Source organism: Camelus ferus, chromosome 8 (genome assembly GCF_009834535.1).
Source record: "Camelus ferus isolate YT-003-E chromosome 8, BCGSAC_Cfer_1.0, whole genome shotgun sequence".
Classification (NCBI taxonomy): Eukaryota; Metazoa; Chordata; class Mammalia; order Artiodactyla; family Camelidae; genus Camelus; species Camelus ferus.
In genome coordinates, this window is record NC_045703.1 from 58,189,509 (window position 1) to 58,199,720 (window position 10,212).

The 10,212-nt window shown below is 39.6% G+C and overlaps 1 protein-coding gene across 1 annotated transcript in view; it reads left to right on the top strand.

The window, feature by feature from the left end:
* The window catches only part of SAMD5 (sterile alpha motif domain containing 5), a 48,176-nt gene extending 39,340 nt beyond the window's left edge, over positions 1–8,836 (top strand). Inside the window, exon 2 of the mRNA XM_032485115.1 lies at positions 7,895–8,836. Within this exon, the coding sequence (XP_032341006.1) occupies positions 7,895–7,957 (63 nt within the window). The 3' untranslated portion in view covers positions 7,958–8,836. The remainder of the gene's footprint in view (positions 1–7,894) is intronic.
* The last annotated feature ends 1,376 nt before the right edge of the window (positions 8,837–10,212 follow it).

Sequence of the window (10,212 nt, forward strand, 5' to 3'; positions counted from 1 at the left end):
ACTCAGAAAAGTTTCCCAGGTTGGGAACAGCAATTGTTTCATTATGTACCTTTAAATGTATCAATGAAAATTATTTAAATATTTTCCGCTATAAGATGAAAATCACAGAGAGTTCAAATATGCTTACATTGTGCATTAAACTCTCATTCTTCAATAACTGATTTCAAAACAGAAAGATGCTAGCATTTACATTCAATTTTTGACTTATTAGAAATATAAATATCCATGTACATAGTGTGTTATTTGTAGAGAAATGCTTGCAAATAGCCACTGAAACCTTCTGTCTTGTCTTGCAGTTTAAAGCATATCATAAATATTGAAGTAAATACTAGTGGACATCAAGCAAAAGGAAAACAATCATCCCAACTGCAGGTTATTTTCTGTTTTTGATGCTGTAGCAAATAGTGAAATCTCAGTCTGCATCTTAATATACGTGGGGCCCATGTAAAAACACAGTATGTAGTTTTTAATGTATTTTTTATAAATCATATCTTTCTTACATAATTAAACAGTTTGCATCATTTATTTAATAGGATGAAGTTAAAAATTTCTTATATATTATGAGTGACATTAAATATAATGTCTAAGTAAGCATTATGCACAATATTTAGTATTCTGAATAAAAATAAAATACCTCTTGCCTAAGATCACATTTGCATGTACTGCTAAAAACAATGAAGTGATGAAAAATACTCCTAAGAGTATTTGAGAAGTTATGTATTTCTGTGAAAGGGCTCCATACTAGTTTCTGAGCGCTACTGTAACAAAGCACCACAAACTGAGTGGCTTAAAGCAACAGAAGTGTACTCCCTCACAGTTCTGGAGTCCAGAAATGAATCACAGTCTTGGTGGGGCCATGCTCCCTCCAGAGGCTCTGAGGGAAATTCTTGCCTCTTCCAGTTTCTGGTGGCTCCTGGCGTTACTTGGCGTGTAACTGTATCACTCCTCAGCCTCTGTCTTCCCGTGGCCTTCTCTGTGTGTGTCACTCTGTGTCCTCTCCTCTTCTTATAAGGACATCAGTGATTGCATTTAGGACCCACCCTAGATCCAGGATGATTTCATCTCCAGAGCTTAAACCAGCTGCAAAGGCTGTAATTCCAGGTTCACATTCTGAGGTTTGAGGTGGATGTGAATTTGGGGGGGACATTATTTGACTACTAATTCCCAGTCAAAAATGATGGGGGATGCAGACATACTTTTACAGGGCTGGGCTTTGCTGTTGCACAGAACTGCTCTGCCCCTGATCGGCACTTTGGCCCTCTCAGGGTATCTGCACTTCTTTCTGCAGTAAGCTTTTGCATATTTACTGTTATGTTAGAACCTCACTATATTCTAACTTTTTATTGTTGTACAGTCAGTTTACAAGGTTGTGTCTTGGAGTATCTACACTTCAGAGCCTCAGGTTCCCCATGTGTAAACTCAGTCCACGATAGCCATCACGGTGGCTTGTGGTGAGAAGCAAAAGAGATGATGTACAAATATACTGTGTTCTCAGCACCATGTCTGGCACAGAGGAAGATCGCTTAATTACTATTGGTAGCTGTTTACTGTTGCCAGGGTACGCAGGTAATAATAATCATAGTATGTACTATAAAGTTATGGTGAATGGTAATTACATTGGTAATAATCGTGGTGTGAGTTAGTAGATTAGTGTTAATGGTGATTTCAGAGACCATTTGTACATGATAAGTGATGATTTTACTGTGAGCAGGTGGATGAGAGACGGAGACAGGGAGGTGAGATACCCTTGACCGAGCAGCCAGTGAGCCTAGTTAGAGACAGACGTTGCTGTAGACTGACTGTGTCTTCCCCAAACGTTATGTTACGTTGAAACCTAATCCCCAATGTCTTGGAAGTTGGAGGTGAGGCCTTTGGAGGGTGATTAGGTCATGAGGGTAAAGCCCTCAGAAAGGGGTTGGTGCCCTTATAAAAGAGACCCCAAGAGGCACCCTTGCCTTTTTCTCCTGGGAGAAGCCAGTGAGAAGATGGTGTCTGTGAACCAGGAGGACGGGCTCATCAAACGCTGAATCTGTGGGCACCTTGGTCTTAGATTCCCAGCCTCCAGAAGCGTGAGAAATAAATTTCTAGTGTCACAGCAGCCCAGATAGACCAAGATAGTTATCCATGGTACCGTTTCATTGAAAGACCCACCAAAGATGTCTTCAAGAGCTGCACTAGAAGACAGAACACTAGGATGCAGCCTCTTCTAGCATTTATCCCTGTTTCTGTTCTGGACTTCTGTTGAGCATGTCTAGGCCTGTGTCCTGATCACTTTTTGGGGTGGTATTTGGAGACTTTGAAGCATACTACAGAAAAACTCTAAAATCCCTTTTCACTATGGTTCCATGCAGTCCAGTCCAGCTGCACCTGCATCTTGCAACTGTCAAGATGATTTCATGTCACAGTTCCCTTGCTGGAGGTTTCAGACACCCAGCCTCCACCCCCCCCCACACACACTTCCTTTGAGCTCCTTAAAACTTTACCCTTGCCCCCCTCACCTCCCCTTCTAAAGATAACCTTGGCTAGGTCATTACTGAGAACTGCAAGTCCATTGCACATGAGCTGATCCCTCTCTTTTCCTTTCATCTCAAAAAGTGTTGGCATCTTTGCGCATCCATTATTCTTCCTTCCCTCTGTTTCTCATGAGGAATTACCCCTCTTCCCTCTAAGACTAACCCCTCCTCTGGGTATCTACTCTTGGCCCAAGTAATAATTATGGTTCATAATTATCCCTTTGTTTTCTTGCATTTGGTCTCTCTCCATGGAATCCTTCCATTCCATCTGTAAAAATGCCCAGAATCCTTCTTTGTTCTTAAAAGCACTGTCCCCTCCAGCTACTATTTTGCCTCCTTAACTATGCTATTAAACTCCTTGAAAGTGTGGTGACCTAGCCCCAGCTTCATGTTGTGACCAGCTGTTAATTATTATAAAATTGTTGAAAGAACAATTCAGAATTTGCAACAATTAAACTCCTGATAATTTCTTTCTGGTAGAGATAAGACATGACTGAGCAGTCAGGAGGTCCCAGGCCTCTGAACCGTGGTCTCCTGGAATTCGCTGCCACTTGCAGACCACAGCCCAGTGCTCTGTTCTCCGTGTGGGTGACTTGAGCATATTCAGAATATTCAACGATGATTATAACAAAGTGCTTCTAAGAAATCGGGAATCTACATAGCTATTCAGTTGGAAAAATCATAAAATCAGTTAATGCCCTGAGGAGAACGTAAACAAAAGATGCTTTTGTCTTTTAACCTCTGAATTTGTTCCTGAGAGTTTGCTGAATAATTAGGAAAATTCCATCTGCTCCAGGATACTTTCCCTGTGCTGAAAACCTGCAGCTTTAGTCCTGAGTGAAGCTGAGAACTCATGTGGGTCCAGAGAAGATGGTGAGAAGCAGTGTCGTTCGTTATAATCTATTTCATTTGTTCCAGGAACTAGATAGTAAATCAGTGCTTACCGAGGACGCACCACGAATGAAGACAGATGGGACAGTGGTGCAGCGTGGGTTATAATGCATTTGGTATTTGCGTTTAAAGTCAAAAAAAGAAAATATATGTAGATCATTCTAGAGTCGGCCAAACATTTTTCTAGTTTACAGAATCCCTAGGAAATCTACCTCGTGGGACTCCTGTAGCAGGACAAAGGACATACATGCCAGCTCAGGGTGTCACATAACATGGCATCCTCCAGCCTACAGGGGTCTAGGGGGCAGCCTTGGCCGTCCCTGTGCCGTGGCTGGAGGGACCCTCAGATACCTTTCCAGGAACTGACAGTTGACCATGAAGATACATATGAGTTTAGTGAACATATGGATAATTTTTCCTTGTCGTGTAGGCAAAGGGAACTGTGCTATCTGACTTGCTAGACTAAAATTTCTCAATAGCAACTTAGTTTACTGAGAAATTATGTGTAAAAAGTATACTGTGGACACTTCAATCGATGAGCAGTAGCAGTGTGAGACATAAAGTTCCCGAGGGAGATATAAAGCAGTGTCAAATGTGGTTTTTCTGCCACTGGAGAAGTTTACAGTTAAAATGAGGCTGTGTTTACCCCGCCCGCCCCCACCCCATCTCCTAGCAAATTATTAACCTTCCTTGACTCCATAGTGATGGGTAGTGTGACATGGCTGAGTGTTGAGAAAGTCATGAGCAAAAAAAGTCTTGTCTTATCACCAACTGCCCAAAGGTTCAGATTTGTGCACCTTGTGCCATCCAGGAGGAGAGAAGGCAACATTTGTACCATCATTCTTTATTCATTTTTTCCCCATGAGACAGTCACCCACCTCTACCTTAGTTGTAAGGAAATCGCATGGACTAGTACAGTATTGTACAGTCACCAGTTTTATTTTTTTAATCTCAGCAACCAAATGTGGAGAATTTATTAGTTCTACATCTGCAATGGAGTACATTCTTTGAAATAATATCAAAATAGAGCAATAACTTCTAAATGGTTTAACCTGAGTATAATTTTGATTGCCTTTTAATTAAGGGGAAAATCACAAGCTAAAAAGAGTAACAGAATTGAAGACAGTTAAAAATCAGAATAATCAGCTGAGAAAAAATGTAATCTCATAAATCTTAATTTTTAACCACATGATAATAGTTTCTTTATCCCTTAAATAACTTTTTCTGTGCCCCCGCCCTCTGCGCTGTTTCTCAGATTGGAACTCTAGCATGGATTAGGAGAATTGCCAAATATCTGTGAAATAAAAGACTTTCCCTCCACCCATCCCATCCCCCAGGATAGCCTAGAACAAATGAAAACTGAGAAAGTCACAGTTCCATCCAAGAATTAGCTTTGTGTAGCCCTGATCTAAGAACTCTCATTGAAAGTGGTCTCAAAGGCAGGTGGGGGAAGAATTAGGCCAACTAGGGTATAAACCTTTAAGTAATTGTTCCTTAGAAATAGATAATAATTTGGCACATTACAGACTGCTGCTAAAAATGATTTTTAGCAAACTCTGTCTTTAAAAATAGCAAAACTTGGGGAGATGGTATAACTCAAGTGGCAGATTCATGCTTAGCATGTATGAGGTCCTGGATTCAATCCCCAATACCTCCATTAAAATTTAAAAAAAAACAAAAAACTACTTCCCTCTACCAAAAAAAAAAAAAGAAAGAAAAACTTCAGGAGCATCAATAGGACAAAAAGTAGAACTTGCTACTTATTGGTTCAGAGGTTGGCTTTCATGAATTTTGAACAAGTTTCAGATTTGAGGCAATTCCTTTTATGATTTTTGAATCAACCTAGTACTCTATCCAAAGAAGACTGTAAACGCATTGCTGTAAACGCAAACAGATTGCTATTTTTCTTGATGGAGTGAAGAGAGATCTTTTTTCTCTGTTGGAGTTTGCCGGATAATTTAGGGGGAAAATGAAATGAAAAAAATGTGCGTTGGTGGGAGCAGCTCTGTGAATGAGGCTGTACTGGCATTGCCTGTTTGCCCAGACGATGTATTTTCCACAGTGATCTCCTTAAAACTGGTCAGAGTTTTAACATCTGTTCACATCTATTCTCGCTTGAAAAGTGGGATCTTCAAGGAGCAGCAGCAGGGATGTCACAAGGCATGTCACAGTGCACGCCAGAGCTCGAGGGAGCGCTCCTAGCAGGGAAATTACTGATGTTTCCTGTGATCATGAAGCAACATGTGCTTGGCTAATTACTGCTCTCCGACCGCTCTCACATCTTGAAACTCTCCATGACCCAACTGCGGAAATCCTGTTTGTCTGCCTCCCACCCTCTCCCCTAAAGAATGAAGACTAGCAAATTGCAAGGCTGGGCTTGTTTAATGAATGCGATTTGTTTTTGTTGAACCAAAGACGCAAGAGGTTTCGGAGGCCATTAGCTTGATTCTAGATTTGAGAATGACTTTGTGGCCCACATCTTTAGATGAGTAATATGGAGGGTGTATGTGCTTATTAGATGATAGCCTGTCCGAAGGCATTTTTCTTTGTTTCCAGAGGTTCCTGGAGTAACATGACCTTTGATGGTAGGTGAGGTCATCTTGCTGACTTCAGGCAGAGCGATATCAGGCCTGGCGCAGACACCTGAGACTCGTTTTAATAAAAATGTCCTCCAGATGCTGCCCCCTTCCTTACTGACCCCTTCAAAATCCAGCAGTGGTCTTCCTGAGATCTTAGTAACCCTAATGCTGTAACCTGAGGCTCTTTCTGGTTTTTTGGATAGAAATAGCAAGTTCTCTTGTAATATATATATATACAAATTACATTTTATATATATATACATATATATATATGTATATATATATACCATTTTTGTTTCAGTGCCTTTTCATTCATTTATTTATTAGAACATTAAAAATGAAACAGTTTTGCCTTCTTCATGTTAAGGCAACTTCTCCCTTCCCCTCTCAAAAAGAAAAACAACTTACTTTGCCCAGACAGATTGAACATTACTTTTTCACAGTTCGCAACAGGAGTTTGATTTTCATAGAGGCATTGATTGCCTTGGCTGTGGGTTTATTTGAGTGACTATTGAAATACTAGTGAGTAGGAAGATATTATTATTTGGTCTTACAGGGCCTGGTAAAGAGGCCTGAAAACAGCTTGATTCGCTGGAGAAAGAAACTTCCTGAGCAAGAAGAGTAATACTTTCTATCCATTTAGGTACAATAGCAGGATGATACTACCCAAACTAATTAATAGTGACATATTAGTTAACATATTGCCATCAGCAGGTGGCTGTTTGAGCCGGGGTGAAAATGGCACGTGCTCCAACAAATTATTATACCCTAGAGAAATGTGCAGAGTTATTTTTTAAAAGCTTTTTAATAATGCCAGCAATATGATTTTTGGGGGGCAAGAGATAAAACTGGGGGTAACCCTGGAGAGCTATTGGCTAGAAAACCAAACCAAAACAAAATCAAAAGAGAGCAAAGTTGATTCAACCTTTCCCCAAAGCTTTTCCAATTAAAAAACAACAAGTAAATAGTTGAATCCAAGCAACACAGTCTGCCTGTCGTATCAGAAATCACAGGGGAGACCCAGGCATCCTCATTCTTCCTTCACACTTTTTTTTTTCCTTCTTCTCCTTTGTCCATTCTCGGTCTGTCAAGGGATTCTTGGCCCAGGGCATAACCGTGACAGAGGGACAGGAAACTGGAATCTGTTGCTGTCTTTTCCATTTCAGAGGAATCATTGTGACCATGAAGGGGTTAAAACTGTCAACACGGATCAGACCTTGGAGATAATTAGTGTAATATCAATCCCAGAACACTGTGCAGATGACCACACAGTAGCAGATGAATTCTACTAGGCTAGTGCTCTGTACGAAATCCTCAGTAATCTCTTTCCAGCTCATGCACAACTATGCTTTTTAAACGCCCATGTGAAAAATTACTGTTTGTGCATACGACGTGATTATGACTAAAGATGATTGTGCATCTTTTTTATTTTGGAAAGAGCACTTGAATTAGCACTTGCACGTACAAGCTGGACAGATACGTATCCTCTGAGCATGAGATAGGTTGCCTTTGAAATGTTTCACAGCATGTTGGACTGTCACTTTGACTAAGGCTGCCAAAATGTAGACTTGAGTGATGTGATTTCAGAGGGCAAACTATTACAAGGTATACCCGAAGTTTTTTTTTTTTTTTTTTTACTTTCCTTTCAAGAAACATGAAAGGAAAAAGAAGTAGATTTTTTTTTAAAACAAAACATTGGCTTGAGAAGGATAAAATACATTTTTCATTAATTAACTTCAAAGAGAAAATTGATAGATAAAAAGCAGAGACATGAAGCTGTTTGTCTAAAGTACGTGTGGTAACCAGAAAGGGAGAAGTATGACTTAAGAGTTGGAGCAAGAATCCATGATGGACTAGGGGAAGAATGGGTAAAGGAGAACTTAAATAACCCCGATATGTTCAAATCCACAGGTCCCAATGGCTGGCATCCTAGAGTACTTAATGAATTGGCCGAAGTCATCACAGAACCACTAGATATCATTTTTGAGAACTCGTGGAGGACTGATGAGGTGCCTGAAGACTGGAAAAGGGCATATTTAGAACCTTCTTTCAAAAGGGGAAATGGATGATGACCCTGGAAATATTCATCAGCTTAACTTTTTTGCTTGGAAAAATTCTGGAATAATCAACTTAGTATACTGGGTAACCAACTTACAATAGCTAGAAATAAGGCAGTGAAACATCACACATGAAGAAGCACTGAGTTCATTTTTTAGAGACACACCATTGTGAGATAGAACCTTATGCATACTTTGGGATTCTGCCCTCTGGACTATGAATTCTTGATGAAGATAAATGAGGTTGGCTAAGGCATTTGGGTACCAACAAATTTTAAGTGTAACACAAGGCAAAAAGTTTTCTGGCATTAGCTAGAAATCACATCACTTCTAAATTAGCCTTTAATTTGAGAATGGTCATTTTAATTTTGCATTTTAAGATGTATTTTTTCACTTCATGTAGGCCTGTGTTTTCATAGGTTGAGATATTTTATACAACTCTATAGAGTAGTTTGGTGAAGGAATTCTTATGTTGAGGTGCTTTATATAGTTATTTCATATATAGGGACAATTATTAAGCTGACAAATTCAGGAACATCAGCAAGGGAAGGAACTTTTCTCTAACTTCTCTTTTTAAACTTAATCTGGCTGAAGTTTAGTGTTAGGATTCATGAGTGTCTTGCTCTGACATGCACTGAAGAAGAACCAGCTGCATAACTTGATGGCTAGTGGACACTGCCATGGCCAATGGGAATGCCTTGTCGCCTTGTCCGTCCTCACTCCCCAGTTTCCAACGTCAGGCCTTTGGGGGACAGGGAAGTGAGTGGTGGCAGTGGGCCATAAGAGGCCTGAGTAACCACAGCCAAAAAGGAGAGTAGACGGAAGTGGGAGGAAGAATTAAGATGAATCTGGAGTTTTTCTAATTCCTACAGTTCTTGCCTTTGAATGTTGGCAAGTTTTCTTTTCTGCTTAGAAAATGCAACTCTGTTGATGGGACCAAAAACTTAGTTTAAAAGGAGATCATCAAGGAAGATACAGATAGGCAGCAAGCTCCTGGGTCAGACAGCTGCCGAAAGCAGCTGGGCAGTATTGTATTCCAGAATCTTCCCTGCACCACTTAGAAGTACATGAGTCGGGGAGGGTATAGCTCAGCGGTAGAGTGTGTGCTTAGCATGCACGAGGTCCTGGGTTCAATCCTCAGTACCTCCGTTTAAAAATAAATAAATAAATAAATAAATAAACACCCCCTCCCCACCACCCCCCAAAAGAGATGTATGTAATTTACATTCATTTCCTCTTGATGCATACTGGTCCCTAGGAATGGGTAGTCAGCTAAGGTCTCCAAGGCTGATTTTATTACAATACTGCTTTAAAAATCTAAGGTTTACATAGTTTAGCTACTTCAAGAGATAATTTAGACACTGGGTAAAATCAGCCTCATTCTTAAGTACAAATGCAAGGAAATTAAGCTCTAAAAGCCTGTATACGTTGTCTTTTAAACGACGTATTACAGCTTGCAGTTTGTAAGAATTAGAACTCTAATCAAACTTTCAGCATTGTTTTTTCAAGTGAACTAGAGTCTGTAAAATTTCCAAGCTGAGTTTTTTCATTTTTCAAGGACTGGGGGTCTTTATAGATGATAGATATAATTTATTGTGATAATAAATGGCTTCCTGTCCGAGACCTCATTTCCAGGTGTGACGTCTGTGGTAGATTTATTTCACAGATGTACATTTACATGCGTTTGTTGAACTGTTGCTAGAAAGGGCCCAATTTCTGAAAAATCTATTACTTTCACTGTGGGCATTATGATGCAATCTACCACAACCAAAAAGGAGATTCTCTGGTTGTTTTAAAATTTATTTTCTATTTGTATAATATCTAAATTCAGTTATTTTGCTAAATTTAAATCTTCTTTTTGTGTCTGCTATTGGAATTTGAAAATCACAAGCCTCTACCTAAATTAAGAGGCACAATCTAGAACAGTGAAATAGCCAATGGATTATTAAAGACCTCTTACCCAAAGCTAGAGGAAGGAAACTAAAATAAGCAGAAAAATATTAAAGGCAGCTTAGTAATTCCTTTGTATTAAGCTTAAGAAGAGTTATTTTTTCATAGTGTTTTTTTCTTTTATCTAACATTCATGATACTCTAAATTTTTTAAGGTAAAGGAAATAGCTGAGGGGCAAATATATTATCAAAACCAGAGGATTATCTTGCTTTGTATTTCCT